We start from the raw sequence: 22571 nt of genomic DNA, 5'->3' as shown, positions 1-22571 counted from the left end.
TATGGGGCATTGACGATAAAATTTAAAACCTATGTTAAAGCTGGTGCAGTGGCAGGATCTAAATGCTGACTGCTGAGGCTGTAGTAGGATTACACATAATGTTTAAACTGTATCATCATTTTTGAACTCTTACAGAAGTTTTTACTTAGCAAATCTAAAGTAAGTCATCTAAGAATTTATAGCATGTGATGCATTAATTTGACAATTTCAATTTGAGGCTTTGGAAACACCTTTATGTCTAGTTTAACTTTTTAATCTTAATGTTTGATGTCTATTTGAATCATGTTGATGAGAAAATCTCTAAATTGATAATTCTGTTACTTTAAAAACACTAAGTTGTGCCATTAATGAGGCAATAGCCTCATACCCACCTACACCGCTCCAAACACCACTCCAGTGCTGATAATGAGTTGCTTTTCTCAGCAGATCCTCAAGGTGGGGTTTTGGTACATCCAACACAGAACTTTCCGTTTCAAAGCCTGAGAATAACATGACATAAATGAAATACTACAATACTACAATACTGCAAATACAACACAGCATTAGTAGTGACCATGTAAGCTGTTTAATATTGTAACTGCAAAGACATATAGTCAAGTTCCAAACACTGTTCTAGATAATCCATTGTATTGTATTACTGTATTGATACTGTAAAATGAAGTGAAGGCCACATGATGGTGCTGTAGTTGTATATTTGAGCTTCATCCACAGGTAAGAACAACTCATCTACTGTTTGATCAATTCTTTATTGTGAACACTGGAGACTGATACAATACAAATCATTTTATTTAAGATACTGTATATAGATTACACTAACAATAAATTAATGACTTCTGATTTATTCTGAAAATTTGATATTTCATGTAAAATCATTATATCAAGAACCAGTGTGACTCTTATAAGCTGCATTTATAGGGTTTCTGTACATAATGTATTAGAACTATTTAAAAAATAAATGTGTTGCTGCGACTGGGTAGAATCACTAAAAGAAAGTTTGTTCAAAATACAGTAGCCACTGAAAAGCCGCCCTCTACACATGAATTCCCCTGACCCTCCTGTTTTCATACTTCACTTGGGGTTTGACACACAATAGTGTCATACATAGACATAGACATAGTGCAACAATAGTTCAGCAATGATCCACTAACACTGGCTACATCTGTATGGATTGGCAGGAACTCCAAACCTCGGGAGAGGAAAATTAGTGTGAAATTGTTTCACTTCAAGCTTCTAGGATTAACAAATTCTCAGTGTTTCTTTTAGGTTTTCTAACGTTTGTGACCCTGACCAAAAAGGACAGGGGCAGCATGTTATACAATCAGGTTTGTTTTTGTGCTTTTTGAACATCTTCATGCAATGAAATCTATGTAGATTGGTGAAGAAATCAAGGTAATAGGAGCCACAGTTTTAAATTTGTACACGTGCTGAGAATTCAGTAGAGAACATAAAAAATAACCTCTTTCTATAGCAGCACTGATACGCAACTAAAAATCACATAATACGTGGGTTTATTTGGAGCTTTCAACCTCTTTATCAGTGAATATGTGTTAATCATGTCTTTCATCAGCACTGCTGATGAAACTATGATACATGGAAAGCTCTATTAAAAACATCTACATGGACCTTTTTTTTGTCAGTCTACCAATTCCTGGACCGCAGATGAAATTCCATACTCAAAATCCAAACCTTTTTATCTAGATTTAAACCAGTTTGCACAAGAACCCTGCTGCTTTGTGTTGAACAAGTCATTATTTGTCTACATCCACTGCAATTTCTCAAAAGAACTTTCCTGTTTTTTGCCATAGGTTATCATGAATGGTTTCTCCCCAGATACGTCAAATACAAAGTACAGTACTGTTTAGCTGTTTCTTACATTTAATTTGGCCTAAGAATTACTGCAGGAAATGGATTCATGTTAAAATGTGTCACACACATATAGCAGCTTTAAACTGGACAATGTGTATAAATGGCCTGGAGTTCAAATCATATTTCACAAACAGAATGATGACAGTCAGGATCACAAGTATTAAAAACAGTTATCATATGATATCCTGTACAACAACAGCACACAGTGCCATTTAACAGGCTACATTAGGTGCAGTAGTTTATCTGTATAAATGTGTTCATAAGATCTATTTCTATTTGACAAGATAGACTGATTTAACATCTTTGTGCTGATATATTTCAGTTTCAACGAGACAGGCATTTACATATTAGAAACTTTCAAAAACAAAATTACATTTAATATATGTACACCACATTTATGGAAAAACAATGGATTGAACAGGCTGCAGAGTAGACGTCGAAACATAGCTATGTGTGCTTCTGTACATGCATGTGTATGTGCAGGCATGTAGATGGGAGTTATATTAGATTCACAGTTGCAGAGAAAAAGGTGGGTTGGGAGAGAGAGCATATTGTGTATATCACCGCTCATAGAAATATTACAAACATATATTAATTCCCAGGCACAAAGACTTATTACATACTATAACAGAACGTTCCTGTTCTCTCTCTCTCTCTCTCTCTCTCCAACACCCACCCACACACACACACACACACACACACACTCTGACACACAAAGATAGGATGTTATCTATGAGCGGCAGCAGCCAGCAGCCCTCATTTCTTTGTCGACATACTCCTGCAGCTGAAACTTTGGCTCGTCAGGCTCCTTCATGGTCCTGTGCTTCAGCTCTCTGAGAGACACAGACAGTAACATCAGGTTGAGCAAAGAGAAGTGACAAACTGCACTGGGGTTTAGTCTTACATGACATTTTGCGTTACTGAATATGCCTCTCTGGGCAGTGAGATTTTCTCAATTTAAATCCACTTTGAAATGTAATGAACTTTGAAATTTAATAATAGATTAATAGTAGACACTCTTAGAAAAATCATGACTTCGCTTAAACCAGATTGTAAAAAGATTCATTTTAAACTCTTAATTTATTAAACTTCAAAAAACACTCCCAGCTTTTCAATGTTTGTTCAAATGGTGGTGTTTCCAATAGTGTGCACCCCCAGTATTAACTCTTAATTCACTTATTTTCTTAAAACAGAAATACATTGGTCCCCCAGAATTACCACTGAAAGACAGTTCTTTCTCAGCATTATCAACGCAACAACAAAGTATCTTTTTTCTGGTTTGACTGCTGCAGTATGAAAACTTACCTCTCCAAGGAACACCTGTTCAGTGTTTTACTGTGGGTTAAGGCTGTCACACATTGTCATTACAGTAGGAATCAGGTTGAAAAAAACTGAGGACACATTATTTGATGTCAGGATTAACAATATTCCATCTGTGTGGTTATACTACGCCTTGCTGTGCCAGCACATTGTCTACTGCATATGCCAAGGATGTAGTAAAATCTAAAATATCAGCAACAAAAATGTCAACAAAAGAGAAACAGTTACCACTGAGTTTTCAAAGTTTCATTATCAGTGCCTGGTAATACAGATGCAGGGGGATCAGCTCCAAAAGGTAAATAAGTCTGGCTCCCAGTGCTGCTAATGCTCACCATTTAACATATGGGGTTATGTGCCTGATTCAAATGTTATCATGGCATTGTTGTCGGGACCCAACTGAAGTATAATTATGGGTGTGATAACAACTGATAACAGCCATTTAATGGGGTGATAACATTGGATACGGCTGATTTACTGCTTCCCCTTTTTTTCATTATTTATATTTAATGAAGCTAAGTGAAATGAACTAAAACATGATGAGGTGCAGGGGTTGAGAACGTGCAAGCAATGCAAATGAGAAGCGATGGAGAGAATTGAAAAACAGAGAGAGACAGGAAAAAAACTGAAATGACGTAAGGATCAACCAAAGGACAAAAACAAGAAAAGCTTTGGTTTATATTCTGTATCTGGAGGGTGTTATGTCCCAGACTGCCGTGCTATTCTTAGCAACACCCCGACCAGCCTGTTACCATAACAAGGCTAAAAATGTAAAGCAGCTCCCACACACAGAGTCTGACACTACACACAAGCTGAAATTATTACTTAAAAGAGTATTTCTTTTATTTTTTAAATTAAACCAAAATAAGACTATTTCTTGTATTATTGTAAAAAGAACACATTTGGAATTAGCTTTGAGCATTATTATATTATTATACCATAGCTACAGGGGAACACATGCAAATGTACATCATAGTAACATATAGTAACTGTGTACGCCCCTGTCATAACCTGACTGCTGCTGTAGTTTTTAAGGCAAGAGCAATGGCTATCCTGCTCTCAGCTTCTATGTGGTATTGAAACAGCCCTCCTACACCTGTCCTTTATTAGCAATGCAGATTTTTTTAAAAATGAATACAAAATGACTGAAATAGCATCGCACAAAATGGAACACACACACAAAACAGAACTCCTTTTTTGTCTTTGATGATTAAAATGTGCTTCACATCACTCAACACAACACACCATCTCTAGTGTTATTGCAACTCTCCACAACTTAAGTCGTCTGATCCATGATATCAGTGTTACTTTAACTGTAAATTGCAGAAGTCTCTTCTTTAGCCAGAGGGAATGAAGTTCAAGACAAATGCAATATACAGTATTAAATCAAGACATTAACAAAATTGTTTATCTACCTACCTACACAAAATCATCCAAATTAACAAATTAAATATCATTTCTTCTATAGGTTTTCACTTTCTCATGATGAAAAACTGCCACAAGTGACAATGACAAGACAACAGCACATTCATTCATTTCCAAAGATCCTGCTTTAAAGGCATCATCAGTAGACGACTTGAAGCAAGAAAAAAAACCTGTCTCTTGGTGAGGTGCTGTAAGGTGTGTTTGTGATATCATAGTGAGGTGTTGATTTGTGACATGTTCATGGTTTAACGGTAGCACAGGTGGAGGCCACTCAGATAGATGGTGATGTCAGTTACATTGTAGTATCTATGTGTTTGCTAACATTGATGTAAAAAGACAATGTTATTGATTCACTCAAAAGTTACATAGTCTCTTGCTTACTGTATTATTTTCATGAAGCAGCAGATCTGCTTGGGATGAATGATTTATTCTGATGCCACAGTTGTAATCAGCAGGCAGAGCATTCATGTCAACTCAAAAACTCTCTGTTCCTTTAAATTAGATACTCACTTGGCCACAGCAGTGAAGGCCAGCTCCACATTCAGTCCAGATTTAGCACTTGTTTCCATGAAGGGCACTCCAAACTCCTGTACAGAGAAATAACAGATGTGTTTGTATGTGTCTTTGTGTGTGTGTGTGTGGACTTGGCAATTGTATGTCTTTACCTAAGAGAAGAAAATACCCTGATGCTTACAGAAGGATGAGGTTTACAAGTTATTTAGGCATAGGAGTTTAGGTACATGGCTAAGGTTTAAGGTTTAAAGTACCTGAAGAGACAAGAGGGCTGCTGATCAAAGCATGAATTCAGCACTGATGGATTCTGAGATTTCTAGACCCCCCCCCTTTGTTTTAATTTACAGGCAAGACAAGACAGTATAAGTCAAGGAAAGATCCTCCCAGTCTCAATTTGTGTAAGCCTGTGTTGTATGTACATGTCAATATTCCTGCTGTGAGTGTTACCTTGACAGTTCATCTGCCACACTGCTCTCTATCACTACTTATTTAGTCTAACACAGCACTTTCAGCCTAACCGAGTGAAACGGCCTGGAAAATTAAGTTAGGAATCCCTTGTCATTTATACTGAACAATAACAACATTACGTGCCTCCATGAGTACGTACTGTAATTACAAACACTAATCAAGACACAGCAGATAGTTTGGGAGGAGTTTTAGGGTCCGTGTGATTGGGTGGGCAGATTAAGCACAGCATGTCTTTTATCCTTGTTATGTGTCAAACTGCATGTGTGTCTGTATGTATGTGTGTACTTGTGTGTCTGTCTCATTAAGCCCACCTTTGCCAGTTTCTCTCCCTCCTCTCGCTTCACCGCTCTGTCATGTGAGTCAGCCTGGAACACATGGTGCACACAATATCAGGTTAGGAACTGTGGCTTACATCTCCCAGTGACTGCAGAGGGTGGGGATGCATTGTGTTTGACATGTACACAATCAGATCTTCCTGTTTTGTAGCTTACACTTCAATAGCTGCCAGTCATTTTTCACATTTTCTATTATGATTATTATGGTATTTTTATTATGGAAAAAGCAAGAGATTAAGATTTTGTTCAAGATGTGTTGAAATAAAATTTAGAGATTGAAACTGCATTAGGTCGACTGCAACTGCATCTACTGTGCTTTAATACAGTTTTGCATTTACCACAGAACATTAGCATTCATTTTTAGTTGTGTAAGCAGCTTCAGCTAGCACTTTAGTTAAACCATAGACTGTATATAAAAATGGCCAGTATGCACAATTAGACCTAAAAAGCTTCCACCTTGCTACTGTATCAGATGCTGTGCGGTAGTGACTATATGTGGAGCTGTCAATCATCTGAAAAAGGCCTATTTATATAACTTATTGTAAATTAATTTAGTAGAAAATGACACTTTGCACACAAATCATCATAACAATAATATTAAATACGGTGCTGGGCAGGTTGTTTGTACCGAATATTTCAAAACTTTTTTTTGCTGAAAAAGCACATACAAATCCAAATCCGGGTGTCCATCTTCGCACCCTGGCTCCCACCATGTCACCCTCCATGATCCCTCCTTCCCTCCCTCTATTACTCCATCTGTCCATCCAGTGTTGGCAGCAAGGCCTCACCTTGTTTCCCAGCAGCATGACAACCACGTCCTGCTGAGCGTACTCGTGGATCTCTGTCAACCACGCCTAGGGATGGAAAGTGAGCACAGAGTGGCGAACAAATACAAAGTGAGAAAGGACCAGAAGAAAAAGGAAACAGTACAGCAGAGATAGGTACAAGAGAGGGGTGGGAGATAAAAAGCATAGACAAAAGAGATAAATGGATCCACAGAGGTAAAAAGAGGGAGAAAGGCAAAAGATTAATTTATTGTTCACAGGCCACACTGCGTCTCTCCAAATATTCCATTCTTCACCCTTCTTCATCTCTATCCATCATCCATCTTCCAATAACAGGCAGCAGTCCATTGACTCTGTTACCTACTGTACCTTGGTTAAAAATATGCACCCACAGACAGAACTTTCCTTCTTTTCAGATATTGATCTCATCATTACTGGTGTACATGCAGCTTACGTGAAAACAGATGCTGAGAACAAGTGTATTTCCCTCTCAGTTTCACGCAACCTTGATGCAAACTTTAAAATGATTAGACAAGATGATGGATGGACAAGGTGGAATGGTTGCAGTCCTTCCAATTCTGATTGGTATTGGCCAAACCCATTTTTATTGGCAGCTAATATTTCATCATATTTGTTTAAGAATTAAAATATCTGTTAACAGCAAGAACTGCTAAGGCCCTGGAGTAACACAATGAACAACAGGAATACTGATAACTGAACACATAAAAACAGCATGAATATCTGTGTATTATCCATCCATCTATAAGCTACTGCGTATCCTTCAAGGGTCATCGGGGGCTGGAGCCAATCCCACACCCTGGACAGATCACCAGTCTATCACAGGGCTGACAAATAGAGATAGACAAACACTCACATTCACACCTAGAGGTAATTTAGAGTCACTAATCAGCCTAACCCATGTCTTTGGACCGTGGAAGGAAACTGGAGCACCCAGAGTAAACCCACGCAGAAACAAGAAAACATGGAAGCCCCACAATCAGCCCCAAGGTCGAATGGAATTCAAACCTAGGACCTTCTTGCTGTAAGGAGAGTTGTGAATTATTAATGATGTATATTGAATTTATATAGATATATAATATATTATATTTAAATATCCATTCATACATTATCTATACCTACTTATTCCTATTTAGGGTCACAGGGATCTGCTGGAGCCTATCCCTGCAGGGGATAAAGCAGGGGTACACCCTGGACAGGTCACCAGTCCATCACAGGGCCACATAGAGACAAACAACCTCACACACTCACACTCACTCCTATGGGCAATTTAGAGTCACCAATCAACCTGACATACATGTTTTTGGACTGTGGGAGGAAACCAGAGTACCTGGAGAAAACCCACACAAGCACAGGGAGAACATGTAAACTCCACACAGAAAGGCCCCTGATGGGTTTCAAACCAGGAACCTTCTTGCTGTGAGGCAACAGTGCTAACCACTACTGTCCTTATATTTAAATATATATATTTACATTTATATATATTTATATATAATAAAGAATATGTCATTAACACAGTACAACAAATACAAATAATCTTCAATAGCAAATGGTAGAAATCGTAATTGTGGCTAGATTACATTTTGGATTAATTTAATCAAGATATTTTCACATACCTGGGAAGTTAAAAATCTGTTTATATGGATCAGTAAAATATTATCTGCCAAAATATCAGCAGTGTTTTATGGTTCCTTTCGGGCAAACATTTCAAGATTCAAAGGATGTTCGTAATGCCAAGGGGAACTTGCTTTAACTTGTTACAGTTGCTCACAGTTCAAGAAGGAAATAGGGAAAGATCCACACCAATGTAAGAGCCAATAAACATTATAAAATCTAAAATTGAAAATTCAATAAGTCAACAGAATAAATAGGAAATGATATAATATATATACATGTATTGTATAAAATGGAGGAAAAAGGACCTAATTAATTTGTTAGCAGCATATCGCACAATGATATTGAATAACAAATTTAACAGTAGCAGGAGGGAAAAGATTGTTTTCTTTCTCATCCAGTTTCAATCCAAGTCTCCCACAGAAAAAAGCCTGCTCTCTTGACCAGTCTATTCTGTCCCCCACACCACCTATATATGTTGCTGCCACAGCAGACCACAGCATAGCACACAGCCTCAAGAACATCTGCAGCATGGTGTTGTACAGACTGTGCTTTGGTTTAATATTCAGTGTATTCCTAACATTGTTCTGCACACTGTGTCTAAAACTAAATGACAAAAAGTTCAGTGCCGAATGCCAAGAGAGATTTTTCCTCCCCCCTAAGAAGCTACCTGAAAAGGTCTGAAAATGGAACTTTGTCATATCTCAGTTTAAACAGTTCTGCTCTACAAAAAAGTTTCCAAACCATTAAAATTTGTGACATGATTTGCTTCCTGGAATTTTCAAACCATACTAGTGTGTGGCTGGATGTCATACATCTCTGGAGCCTTCCTCCAAAAGAGTTTTTTAATCATTCTGGTAGCACACAGAGCTATTCTGTATATCTCCACTGCAAAACTCTCTGTCATCTTCACAAAAAAGGAACATTATGAAACCCCCCTTGTGTTCTTTAACACACCATTCCCATCTAGACTGAACATTGTATGGGTTTTGTCCTATTATACCTCATATTCCTCCCATTCCCTTGCAGCACCAAGCACACCATAACCTTATTTCAATTGTGTCACTTTTGTTCATGAATGAAAATGCTCTCTCACACACATATATACTGTACAGTCCGTGCACTTTTCCTCCATCATTACATGTATACACTTGGATCAGAGGTAATCCCTCCTCTCTCCTCTCCTGTGCCTCGCCTAGCAATCCTGATTCTCGACAACACAAGACCCTGAAAATTACTCACGCAGCCTTGAAAGATCTCGGCAGGCCTGTGGGTGGATTAAGAGGAAGTGAGGGGGGGAACTTGGCTCCTAAATTGATCAAGCTTCAAAGGAGCTGCTGAGCGCTAAGAGTACATGCTGTCTGTGAGAGCATGCGCAGTTTGGTACAACTTGCACTGTAATGATGGAGAGGGCATCAGAATAAATATGGAATACCATGATCAGTCTGCTCGTGACCCACTTACACTTCCTGTCCTGGACTTTTATTTTGATATGTCTTCCCACTCCTTGGTGACGAGAGTGCAAAATTTTCTATCTAATGAATTACTGACAGTATTGCTGGGGGTTACAAGAAGTCACCACATGATGTCACATTTTGATTTGCATACAGCTACAGCTTCATGAACTTTGCGCATGAGTAATCAAGGCGTCAATCAAAAATACCAGATTATTTTAAATACCAAATGCTCCTGGAGTCAAAAGGAGACTTTCCTCCGCCCTGTGTAAAAAAAGGTTGCCAGATGTATCTCTATGCTCAGGGAACAACAATATGTGGTTATTCAAAATGTACAGCAACAAAATATGCTTTCACATGTCAAACAACAACCACACTGGAAACATGTGGTGCAAATGTTTACGTTCATATGTCATATTCCACATCAAATCCTACACACTGGGGCTTGGTAGCTACATTTATGCTTGCAAAGACTATGATACTGTAACATTCTGATGGTAGTCTATAATGTTTATTGCTTTGACTTTTTAAAGTAATAATTCACTATAACATAGATGATCATTTAATCCAACAATAAAAAAATTATAAATAAATAAATAAATGAAAAATAAAAACAAATGTCATGTCTTATTTCCAAAAGCTGCCAGTGAAAAGTCCTTCATCACCCAGGAAACTCTGCCCCCTTACATCACAAACACCCATCCATTGTCTTGCAAGGACTGCTCTAATTTCACTGAACTCAGTATAGTGACAATAAAAGAATCTTGAATTGTAGCAACATTTCATGCCAACTTCTGCTTGACAAGAGACGAGCTGTAATGCTGTTGATCATTGGAAAACATTGTAGTCATCATGGTGTCCAGATTGGAGTTCCACTTAAATTATTGGTTTTTGTGATGGGAATGACATCATCTGGTAGACATTTGTGGAAGTTATTACAAAGAGCTATTTACTCAGGTAATACAGAGTAAATTTTACTTGAGGTTTGAAAAATAGGAATCTGGTTGAAAATCATTCCCCCTTTAAATTTAACTAATTAGCACTAGCAAGCAGTCAGCTTGTTTCTCAATACAGCTCAAACATCATTTAGTTACACTAACGAAGCTTTGAATTAATACTAAAAATAGGTGAATAATAGTAGTGTTCACTTATACAGTTAAATTGATCATATATCAGTTTAAATGTGTTTCAGCTGCGTGAAGTGTGATTCACATGGCCAAACAAACAAAGTACACTTTTTGAGGTTGTTCTTCTGCATGCTGTGATGAAAACAGCTGTTAGCCAACCTTGCCTAGTGTGTGTCTGGGTGTGTGTGTGTAAAATGCATTTCTGGGTGCAAATTTGAGGAAGTTGTGGTCAGATTTGGGTGGGCTCCTGGGTGAGGAAACACCCAGAGTGATATTAGAAAAGGTACTGTATGACACAAAGAGATTATACCACTCTGTACTAGGACTGAGATCAACACAGCACTACTGGTAAACAATATTTAGTTATTAACTATTCAAAACAATTTTTTAACTGGAGAATTTCATGTTTAGTTATTTAGTTAGCATATGTAACATTGCTTTATTTTTATTTTTAAGCAAAACTATAACTTTTAGGAAATAATTAACACAACCTTTGTTTTGGAAATGAAAGGTTGATTTTGAGAGAAAATATGACACTATGCTATTAAATGTCAGCTGATGTTGCAAACTTTAGGCTGTTATATGGCTCCATAAAGGATATTACTGAGTCAGCTTGCTTTGTGACTATTTCAGGTCATTCTTACCATAGCTTAGCATGTAGTTTAAGTACAAACAGTTGTTCAGTATTTGTTTGTGCAACTATATAAGTGTCATATTTGCCTTTTCTATTTAAAACTAGTGGATTTCAGAACGGGTGTTGTGTCGTAAAAAAGCATCAGTTGTGAAAGTTATTTGAGAAGTTGAGGTGGGCGTCTCCTGTTCCTCTTTTAAAATTACAACATCCTGACACTCCACTCCTTGTTTCACCTCTCTCTTCACAGGCTTATTTATCACCCACTCTTCCATGCAAGATGAATAAAGGCTCTACTGTTAATAATGCCCCTGTTCGTCCAGGCTGTGCTCATGGTAGCTACACTAAGAGTATCTATAGAAGTAAAAAGGTGTCTGCAGTTAAGAGTGCAAGCCAGAAAGCAGAGATCAAAGACCGCAAGGACAGACCAGCACCAGAACAAGTCAAAACGCACAGCCAGGGATCAATACAGCGCTCTTTGTCAACAGTCTCCACCTCTCGTGTGATAGCATATTCTCACCAGCGACGGTGGTCAGCCGACTTTTCCAGGTTTGAAACCTCCTCTGTCATTACCGTTAGGAAGACCAAGCAAGAACCACAGCCTCCCCAGCGTGACATAACCTTGTCCTGCTCCTCTCTTCCTACTGTGAAGACATCTGTCATCACCGGCCATGACCCTCTGGGCTGGAAGCTGCGTCCCAAGTCCAGCTCTACCTCCCCCGGTGCCCGTGCTAAAAGGTTGTCTCTGCAGATTCCCCTCCCTATAATCTTTCAAGAACCCAAATCAAATCCTGCACCAGAAAACACTCCTAAACCAGAACCCTTGACTAAAAGCAAACCCCCTGTCAAACCCAAACCATCCCGTCGCTGTTACTCCGACTCCTCAGCCTTCCTAAGAACTCTGGTAACTCCGGGGCCAGTGGTAACACTTGAGGAGCTCTGTGCTGTGCACCTCTGCCCGGTCAACCATTCAGATGAGCTTGATGATGTTTTCACTGAGGGAGATAAACAGGAAACAACAGTGCCACGCAAAATCCCACCACCTGTTCCAGAGAAAACCGCCATGGCCAGACAAATTGCACAACTGATTGCACACTCACATCAATGCCGTGGGCCTGCTACCATTAAAACTAAGCAAGAAAACATTTACACTAGTCTGAGGAAGCAAAAACCTAAACAACATGTGCATCAGACTGTGCACCACAGCAGCTTGCATGCTCCAAAAACAGGTAAGTACTCATGAAAATCCCCCAGGAATTAGCCATAAAGGAAGAATACTGGAGTAAAATAATTCATATAACTGAACACAATTATTATTACTGAGGTGTTACATTCACATTATTATATTATGTGAATGTAACACCTATGGGTGGTGTGTGTGTCTTCCTCAATCTCGGGTCCTCTACCAGAGGCCTGGGAGTTTGAGGGTTCTTTGCAGTATCTTAGCTGTTCCTAGCACTGCGCTCTTCTGGACTGAGATCTCTGATGTTGTTCCTGGGATCTGTTGGAGCCACTCTCCCAGATTGGGGGTCACAGCCCCGAGGGTGCCGATTACCACGGGGACCACTGTTGCCTTCACCCTCCACATCCTTTCTAGCTCTTCTTTAAGCCCTTGGTATTTCTCCAGCTTCTCGTGTTCCTTCTTTCTGATGTTGCTGTCACCTGGGATCACTACATCTACCACTACGGCTTTCTTCTGTTGTTTGTCCACCACTACTATGTCCGGTTGGTTAGCCATCACCTGTTTGTCGGTCTGTATCTGGAAGTCCCACAGGATCTTATCTCGGTCATTCTCCCTCACCTTTGGAGGCGTGTCCCATTTTGACCTTGGGACCTCCAGCCCATACTCAGCACAGATGTTCCTGTACACTATGCCGGCCACTTGGTTATGGCGTTCCATGTACGCTCTGCCTGCTAGCATCTTACAACCTGCTGTTATGTGCTGGATTGTCTCAGGGGCATCTTTGCACAGCCTGCACCTGGGGTCCTGCCTGGTGCGGTAGACCCCGGCCTCTATCGATCTTGTGTGTGCTCAGGGCCTGTTCTTGTGCTGCTACGATCAGTGCCTCTGTGCTGTCTTTCAGTCCAGCTTTTTCCAGCCACCGGTAGGACTTTTCGATATCAGCCACTTCTTGTATCTGTCGGTGGTACATGCCGTGCAGGGGTTTGTCCTGCCATGATGGTTCTTGCTCTTCTTCCTCTGCATCGGGCTTCTGTTGCCTGAGATATTCACTAAGTATTCCATTGCTTGGGGCCATCTTCCTGATGTACTCATGGATCTTGGTCGTTTCATCTTGGATGGTGGCTCTGACGCTCACCAGTCCCCGGCCTCCTTCCTTCCTCTTAGCGTACAGTCTCAGGATGCTGGATTTGGGGTGAAGTCCTCCATGCATTGTGAAGAGCGTCCTTGTCTTGACATCAGTGGCTTCTATGTCCTCTTTTGGCCAGCTTATTATGCCAGCGGGGTATCTGATGACCGGCAGGGCGTAGGTGTTGATGGCTTGGACCTTGTTCTTCCCATTTAGCTGACTTCTTAGGACTTGCCTTACTCTCTGTAGGTATTTGGCTGTGGCTGCTTTCCTTGCGGCTTCTTCCTGGTTCCCATTTGCATGTGGGATTCCAAGGTACTTGTAGCTGCCCTCAACATCCGCTATGCGCTGCCTTCTGGGAGTTCAACTCCTTCAGTCCTGACAACCTTCCCTCTCTTTGTTATCATTCGACCACACTTGTCCAGTCCGAATGACATTCCAATGTCGTTGCTGTATATCCTGGTGGTGTGGATCAGTGAGTCGATGTCTATATGTGTATGTATATATATATATCATATTAAAAAAAAATAAATAAATATATATATATATATATATATATATATATATATATATATATATATATATATATATATATATATTTTATTTTTTTATTTTTTTATTTTTTTTTCAGTACAGTATTAAAGTAGGGTTGTGAGAGACAGGTTTAAAAATAGGAACATCCCAAATGTATTTTTTTTGGCCCAGAGAACTTTAATGATGGATAATTTTCAATTATGTGTCTGCTGTGATGCTTTACCTCAGTGCTGTTGAAAAAGATTTCTGACACAGCTACTAAATCACACACAATTTGTAACACAAGCTTCTAGCTCGAGCCACAGTAACCCTTGAGAGATAATCAGGGTACTTACACTTTATACAGTTTCTCTAGGGCTGCATACTATTATTAATTATACAGCTGTATTCACAAATTGAGTATTTTTCCAAATGATGAATAACTATATATATGTGCATGTTGTATGTATGATGTATAAGTTTAGTGTTCACTTTACACTAAAATTAATTTCTTGTATATGAAGATGTTGCCCAGAATTGTCTTTATATTTTGCAGATCAAATTAGAGATGTATTATTCCCTTTATCCAGATTAGCTTTTGATTGATTTCCTATGTGAAGTGCTGAGAGAAGGGGAGTGATTTCACAGTGTCGGTCAATAGTAACAGGATTCACTGTGTTCCTACAGGTCTGCACTTAGATACCAGCTGTGACCGTGAGGGGCCGATGCCTCGCTTCCCTGGGAGAGAAATCTGAAGAGGACACCTGAAGACTCTGTCAGAATTTAGCACCATTTACTCGAATTACTGAGCGATTGAACACATTACAGAATATGTGTGTCCCTGAGGATGGAACACCATGGTCCATTTGCCTCATTTAATTTTTTTTGTTTTACTCTAAATGCCTATGTTTAAAACCTGCAGCTCCCCCACCAAGTGCATAGTGGGGTTGAACACTAGACAGGCCTATTGGATCTCTGCTGTAAATTTCTGGCTCTCTCTTGTAGAAAAGTGACTTTGTTTTTCCTGTCAGCTACAAGCAAGTACAGCTTTAAGAGTGGGTGTGTAGGAAACAAACCCTGCAGATGCTGCAATTCCTGATATACACCATAAATCACTAAATTTCGCTTTAAGTTACTATTGTACACTTGCTGGCACAGCGTATCATTTCACATTTGTTATATCACATTTATTTCGTGTTTTGTTGACAGAGTGTTACCCATGGTAGCATATATGACATTCTTTGCAGCAAATCGAATGAATTTGAACTTATATGGGTAAACAGAATTGATATTAGTTGACTGGCTATTAATGGATTACTTTAGCAGGAGCAATTAAACTAATGGAAATGAATAATGAATCCTCTCTGAATGGAATATAACTAGTGGCAAAAGCTCAGCCAGAATTGCGTGTTATAGGTTCAATTTGCAATATTTAGAGTGCTCTATTAGCAGAAATTGAATATAGTATTCATAGATATGTTGTTCTTAGTGTGTAAATCGCTGGAAAATACCAACTATTGCATTTTCTTAATCTTAGAATGAGCCTTTTAAATCTACATAGGGAGCAGGTTTGTTTTCAAGGTGGCAACCATGTTGCACCACCATCTTTCTACAGTAGCCCAGAATGGACAAACCAAACACTGGCTCCAGACAAGGAATCACTGCACCCTCTGATGTCCCTGGAAACACATTTCACATTAAACACATTACATCTTTAAGGTAAAACTGGTAAAATCCAAAATTCCAAGGTTTCCTATTTTATTTGGAATTAACTAATGTGAAGTTTGGTACAAATAAAGGGACCAGAAGCAACACTGCAGGGAGGTGAGTGTTTAGATCTCTTTAGATCTCCAAAAGAAAGACAAAAAAAAAACCACAATCACACAACCACAATCACGCAGTGTGAATGCAAATCTGAAGCTGCTGGTTATTGGTTAAAGTTATCTGAAAATAATGTGGGAATAGCTGCCCTTACATCAGTCACATTATGAGAACTTCTTAAAATGTATTTATTTTTTGCATTTCCTTCTTTCCTCATTGATGCTTCTAAAGGGGGCAGGATTGTGACCTGACAGTCAAGGTTCCATAGGGATTCTGCATTGCACCTTTGGAGTCATCGTGGCTGGGCACCCACATCTAGGAAGAGTAGCCATAGTACTAAACTGTCTCCATTGATAGACAACTTGTCTACTGTTGACTGATGGATGCCTAAACACTTTGAAATGACTTTGTCCCCCTTCCAGCTTCATACAGATCAGCTACTCTTGATCGTAGGCCTTTAGAGATCTTCTTTTTGCAAGGCACAGTTCACATCAGTGGAACTGTGGATGTTTAATGGGTGTATTCAATAAAAACATTAGAAAATAGAATTGTTTGTGTGTTATGTGGTTGTTTTACACAGAATGAGTTATAAAGTGGAGTTGAGGTCTTACATCTGTTTGGTTTCATAGTAGAATTTTAACAGGTGGTCAAAGGGTCACTCACATCTGTTGGGCTAAAGAATGCATGGTATGGGGGTTTTAGTGTTTTAGATGCATGTAAATAACTGCCAACATTTGTTGTAGTTCCATTAGATGCCTGAAGGTAGATAATAGCTGTGAAAAACTTTTGGTCCACCCTCAGCTCTACATTCCTGAAATTGTAGGGAAGAAGCAGAGAACACTGTAGAAGTCTTCTCTCCATGCACATGAGTTAAATGATGAGATGATTCATCACACTTGTGTTTGTTCTTGAGAATTAGCAACTCTGCTAACCTAAAAGAAATTTCTACGACAGTTATCAGCTTAAGCATTTTCTGTTTGTCCATTGATGTCTATTATTGTTAACTTAGATGAAGATCAGATCACATTTTATAGGAAATTAACACAGAAAACCAGTTAATTCCGAGGGGTTCACTTACTTTTTCTTGTATTTTTTTAATGAGAAAAAAGACACCACAAAGACACCTTCCCGCTCTGGATGCCACTACCACTAACCGCAGCTAGCCCGACCAATACGTCTTGGACCTGGGAGCAAAACTCCATTCACTCTGACAATTATCATGGGAGAATTTGCTCCAGGCTCAGAAAGGTCAAAAACGCCTGTACGATAAGGTGCCTGTCTTACTCCCTTCCTCTAGCTCTAAATTACTTGACAAGTGGCAAGGACCCTTTACGGTCACACGGCAAGTGGGGGATGTCAAATATGAGGTAGTGCAGTCTGACAGGGGCAGGGCAACGCAGATTTACCAGCTCAACCTCCTGAAAACATGGAGAGAGCCAGTGCCTGTGTCTCTGGTGAATGTGGTGCATGAGTGAGATGAGCTGGGGCCAGAAGTTCCAAAAACCACAAATCCCTCTCCGGTTTCTTGCGACAGCCATCTCTCGCCCTCCCAGAGAGCAGATGTGGCCCAGTTGCAGGACAGTTTTGCTGATATGTTCTCATCCCTGCCAGGCCGCACGAAACTCATTCAACATCATGTAGAGACAACCCTGGGCCGTAGAGTGCGATTACGGCCCAACAGACTGCTGGAACACAAACGTAAAATGGTTCTGGCAAAATTGTGGTTGATGCTAGAGTAATAGAGGAATCACACAATACACGGTGTAGCCCCATCGTTCTGGTGACCAAGAAGGATGGGTCGATATGCTTCTGTGTGGATTATCGTAAGGTGAAAGAGGTCTCACGGTTTGATCCATACCCCATGCCTCGGGTCGATGAACTGCTGGACAGGCTCGGCACGGCTCAATTTTTTACGATGCTGGATTTAACTAAGGGCTACTGGCAAATGCCCTTATCGCCATCGAAGTGTGCAGTTGGACAGAGGGAGGTACAGTATCTGGGATATCACTTGGGATATCACTTGGGATGGGGGCAGGTGCAGCCCCAGATAGAAAAAAACGCAGCCATTGCGACCTGTCACCGCCCAAGACAAAAAAAGAGGTGAGGAGGTTCCTTGGTCTGGCTGGTTACTACTGGCGGTTTTTTCCGGGGTTTGCGGACCTCACCGCCCCTCGACAAGGAGTGTCTGGTCATCCGGTGGGCGGTTGTTGCCCTCAGGTTTTACTTCCTGGGTCTCCATTCACCATCTGTTCCGATCACGCCCCGCTTCAATGACTCCTCCGCTGGCGGTGGCTGATTTCCTCTCTCGCTCCTCTCGGGGGGGGGGGTGTTGACGTGGCCGCTGGTGGGCTCTCCAGCCGGTGGGCTCAGCTGGAGCAGATCAAGATTAATGACCGGTCTTTTCATATAGGAGGAAGCGTGAGGCAGATGGGCGTGGGATCTGACAGAGAGAGAGACACAACACAGCAGCCGGACCCACGAGCCGACTGGAAAACAGGGAACATAATAACACTAAATAAAAGCACGTTAAATCCCTGGGAATTGTCGGTGTGGTTGTGTGACATTGCTGGGTGAACCTGCATGGCAGCAGCAACGTGCTACACTGTATAAAAAACTAATTTGGAGAAAACTGTTTACAGCTTGTGTTACAAACTTAGTGTTACATTAATTTGGCCTGTGGTTTCATCCAGATTTCAGTTAAGAGCTCATTCCACCATTGTGGGACCAGGATAAAGAAGAGATTTGACCTAAATGTGCAATCTTTGAGTAATGGGGCTTTGCAGAATTTGACCAGGACTTGGAAATAGGAGGGAGCACTTAAAGCACACTTAAGGGCAGCAACAGTGTTCCTAATGGAACTTGGGCCACAACAGGGAGCCAGTGAAATGAATGGAGAAGAGTGGTATGGGGTAACAGGCTGCAGCATTCTGGGTTTGCTGTAGAGATCTGATGGCAGATGCAGGGGCACCAGCAAGGAGGGAGTTACAGTATGTAGGAACAGAAGACCCACCCTCAGAATAACTGAATGCAGTTATGAAGAGAAAGTAGAGAGAGTGGGAGATGATAATGTCCTCCAGCTATATCTCTGTGTGCAGTGAGTCAGACAGGTGGAGATGTCCTTGCAGAACTGGGTGTAAGTGGACAGAAGTGGCCCAGAAAAAAGGACAGAGAAGAAAGAGCAGTAATGATGAAGGATTCGGGGGAGGGGAAAGAACATAAGAGATAAGGTCTAGCGGTAGAGACAGAGATACTGCTTGGGTGGGTGGGCTATGAGTGGAGAGAGCAATGGAAGGTATAGAACGACACAAAGCAGTGATCAGTAGCAGTAAGTGGTGAGGTCTGCAGTGGAGCAGTGATGAGTGAAGACAGATGAATCCAGCTGGTTAACAGCCTTAGGAGTGGGAGGAGAATGGAAATGACAGAGATAAAAAAAAAAGAGAGAGCAGAACAAATAGAAAAAAATCCACACTTGTCTGATTGGATGGTAAAAGTCTCCAAAGAGCTGTAATCCGCACAGTGTGGAGAAGACTGCATAAAATTCAACAAGGTCAGTAATCACTGTGGCAAGAGAACAAGGATGGGATATGAGCAGTCCAGTGCATTTCCAGTGCACTTTCTGCTTCAAACAACATTCAAGATAAGATAAGATAAGATGACTCTTTATTAGTCCAGTGTGGGAAATAACATATCTAGTGCAATATATAGAATCTATAGGACCAATTCAGGGATAGGAGCTCCTGGCTGTCAATCCATAAGTGAATGAACAGTATCATTTAAATCTGCTGCTTTAAAATATGGCTTCACAAACTTTTTAATTTTGAGATAAAAAATGAAAATCATGAAGTTAATAAGTAGCATCCAAATAAAGCTAAAGCAAAGTTTTGAGACCATCACCAAATACTAAAAAGCTACACACAGCTACATTCAACAGCAAGGATGACATGCATGGTTCATCTTCTACATGAAAAGCTAAGCTGAAAGCACCTAGGCTTAACTGCTGCACTGCTTAACATTTCACCTATTACATCCTGAAGATCTCCAAACATACTAAAAATATAAACAAAACCAAAAGTGTTGCTACACATGCAACTATGAGTAATGTTGAGTGTTTAACATCTGATTCTCTGTTAATTGCTATGAGTCTAAGTGAATGTCACTGTGTCAGCACTCAGAGCAACAGATGCATTAATGTGAATGTGTGCGTGTGCGTGTGTGTGTGTGTGTTTGTATGTGGACTTCTTCCAGGTCTTTTACATTACTCAGATGGACCCATTAGTGTTTCTGTCAAATCCCTCAGAAAATCTGAACAACAATCCACATCCAACTACAAGTCTTTCCTATTTTCTGCACATTGTCTTTTACATATTCAAGAGACACATGTTGGCTTTTCAGTCTATTTTCTGTTCCTTTTTTCTGTCTGATAAACTTTTTTTTTTTTGAAAAACTGAAGGCGAAGTATCATTGTGATCATGAGAATCACAACAGAGGAGTGTGACTTCGTTTTAGAGAGATGCAGCTGTGACGGAAAGGAGGAATAGCAAAAAGGATAAGGTACAGAGAAACACAAAATAAATATGTTTGTGCCGTTGACTATAAGAAAACATGACAGAGAAGCAGAGAGTGAGCTATATACAAGCAGGGAGCTGCAGAGGGCTGATGCATCGCTCTATTTCGTCTTGGCAAAGGAAACGACCTACAGGAGCAAAGCATTGCCACCCTCGCTTGCCAATCAACTGTTTTTCCGTTTACCCCAAAAGCTTTTTGGTGTCCCTGCAGCTCAATTAAGTAAACTGGCACTGTGATTTATTATTCTGTGTTGGTAATGGAAAGGCTTATTTGGAAATTATTGCAGAGCCAGAGACAATTCTTTTCAATTTTGTACTGTTTATATACATTTTTTGACGTTTTACTGCTAGTGTTGTTACTAGAGTGGCTGTAGTTCTATGTTTACATAATTTTAGTCTGTTTCTTAGAAAGTCACTGATTCATTTACTCTGATTCAGACGATCAATGTAACACTAACACTAGCCAGATGCTACATTATATGTGGTCCAACTGACTGCAAAGTAATTTTTTGACAGCTGGAGTGTAGTGCAGATATAGTGCAGAAGTTAGATCCACCTAGCCAACACCAAACAATACATGCACAATGTGTTTTCTGGTACACCTTGCTGTAACTGTTCTAATACAACCATTGACTTACATAATAGCAAGACTGATGGGCATTGTGGTCCCGTATCTGCACTGTATCAGCACAGTGGAGTGGAGCAGTAAATAGCTCTGTGCCTCTGTTTGTGCTGGCATTAAAACCAGCGAAGCCTCTACCTGAATGTAAATAAAATAATAAATCAAGTTAGATTTTTTGAAATAAGATTTTTTTATAACATGGGAAAATATGCAGGGGGATTTTGCAGCAGGTCAGAGTGTAGGCCAGTACCCTATAGGTGGCCTGAGTTTCAAAGCCAGAGCAAGAAAAAAAAAAACTGCATAGTACTCGTGGCTCCTCATAAAACTATGTTCTAGGAAAGCATTGTAATAGCTATAAGCAACCAAGATGCAAGTATCAACATTTGAAGTACCTCTTTTTTTTCTGATCTGGATTTTGGTAGCTGGACAATCAGATGACACAGTTCGGAACTATAAAAACTATAAAAGTGTGGGGGCAGAAACAGACTGTAGAAATGAGTGATGTTGCTATTCTTCTGTGAAGTGCAAGAACAAGTTGTGTAAATGCAACAGAGTATTACAAAAAATAAAACCCCACTGACACATATGTGCACAAACACACTAATTTCACTCCCTACAGCCTCCTCCACTTCTCTGTTCTCCCAACGCTTCACTGGCTGCGTGCCAGCTGACATGGGCCATAGATCACATCGATTTTTATTTTACTATTGTGGGAATCTTATGGACAACAAAGCCTGCCTGCTGCAAGAAGACTTTCAGTGATTTAGTGACTTTTCTCTCTGGTTTCTATACCCAAATATGTTTATCAATACCAACAGAATGTGTGTATGTGTTTGTGTATTTTTAAGTGTGTCTGGCATGTGAGTTAGTGCAAGTCGACACATAAGCACAGACACAAACACACACATAGACTGCTTCTAGTCAACAGGGTGCACAGTGCCACAACAGGAGCTGTAAATCCCTGATATATAGATTTGTTGGACTCAGGGATTTAATGGCATCAGGTTCCTGAAACATAACTATACTTACATTCATGTAATAATACATAGAGACTGAAAAGCCATCTTTTTCTTAATTATACAAAAGAATTGTGGGTATCTGAGTGTTTTAATCATGTCCAAAACATCCCACAAATTGCTTTTTTTTTTTTGTTATTTAAAACCAAACATCATGAAAAAGCATTGTTGC

The 22571-nt window shown here is 40.0% G+C and overlaps 2 protein-coding genes across 2 annotated transcripts in view; one reads left to right on the top strand and one right to left on the bottom strand.

Moving 5' to 3' along the window:
• Window positions 1–868: 868 nt before the first annotated feature.
• The window catches only part of rab26 (RAB26, member RAS oncogene family), an 89175-nt gene continuing 67472 nt past the window's right edge, over window positions 869–22571 (bottom strand). The window contains exons 7-10 of the mRNA XM_026315616.1: window positions 6713–6778; window positions 5901–5954; window positions 5119–5195; window positions 869–2699 (exon numbers count right to left, since the gene is read on the bottom strand). Coding sequence (XP_026171401.1) covers window positions 2597–2699; window positions 5119–5195; window positions 5901–5954; window positions 6713–6778 — 300 coding nt within the window. The 3' untranslated portion in view covers window positions 869–2596. The remainder of the gene's footprint in view (window positions 2700–5118; window positions 5196–5900; window positions 5955–6712; window positions 6779–22571) is intronic.
• On the top strand, window positions 11176–16744 carry LOC113135520 (uncharacterized). The gene is made up of 3 exons (XM_026315615.1): window positions 11176–11270; window positions 11804–12782; window positions 15063–16744. Exons 2-3 carry the CDS (start codon window positions 11834–11836, stop codon window positions 15128–15130), a joined length of 1017 nt encoding a protein of 338 aa, XP_026171400.1. The 5' UTR covers window positions 11176–11270; window positions 11804–11833; the 3' UTR covers window positions 15131–16744.

This window comes from Mastacembelus armatus, chromosome 19, assembly GCF_900324485.2.
Source record: "Mastacembelus armatus chromosome 19, fMasArm1.2, whole genome shotgun sequence".
NCBI classification, from domain to species: domain Eukaryota; kingdom Metazoa; phylum Chordata; class Actinopteri; order Synbranchiformes; family Mastacembelidae; genus Mastacembelus; species Mastacembelus armatus.
Note: the sequence above shows the minus strand (reverse complement) of the source record. Positions and strands in the feature narration are given on the sequence as shown.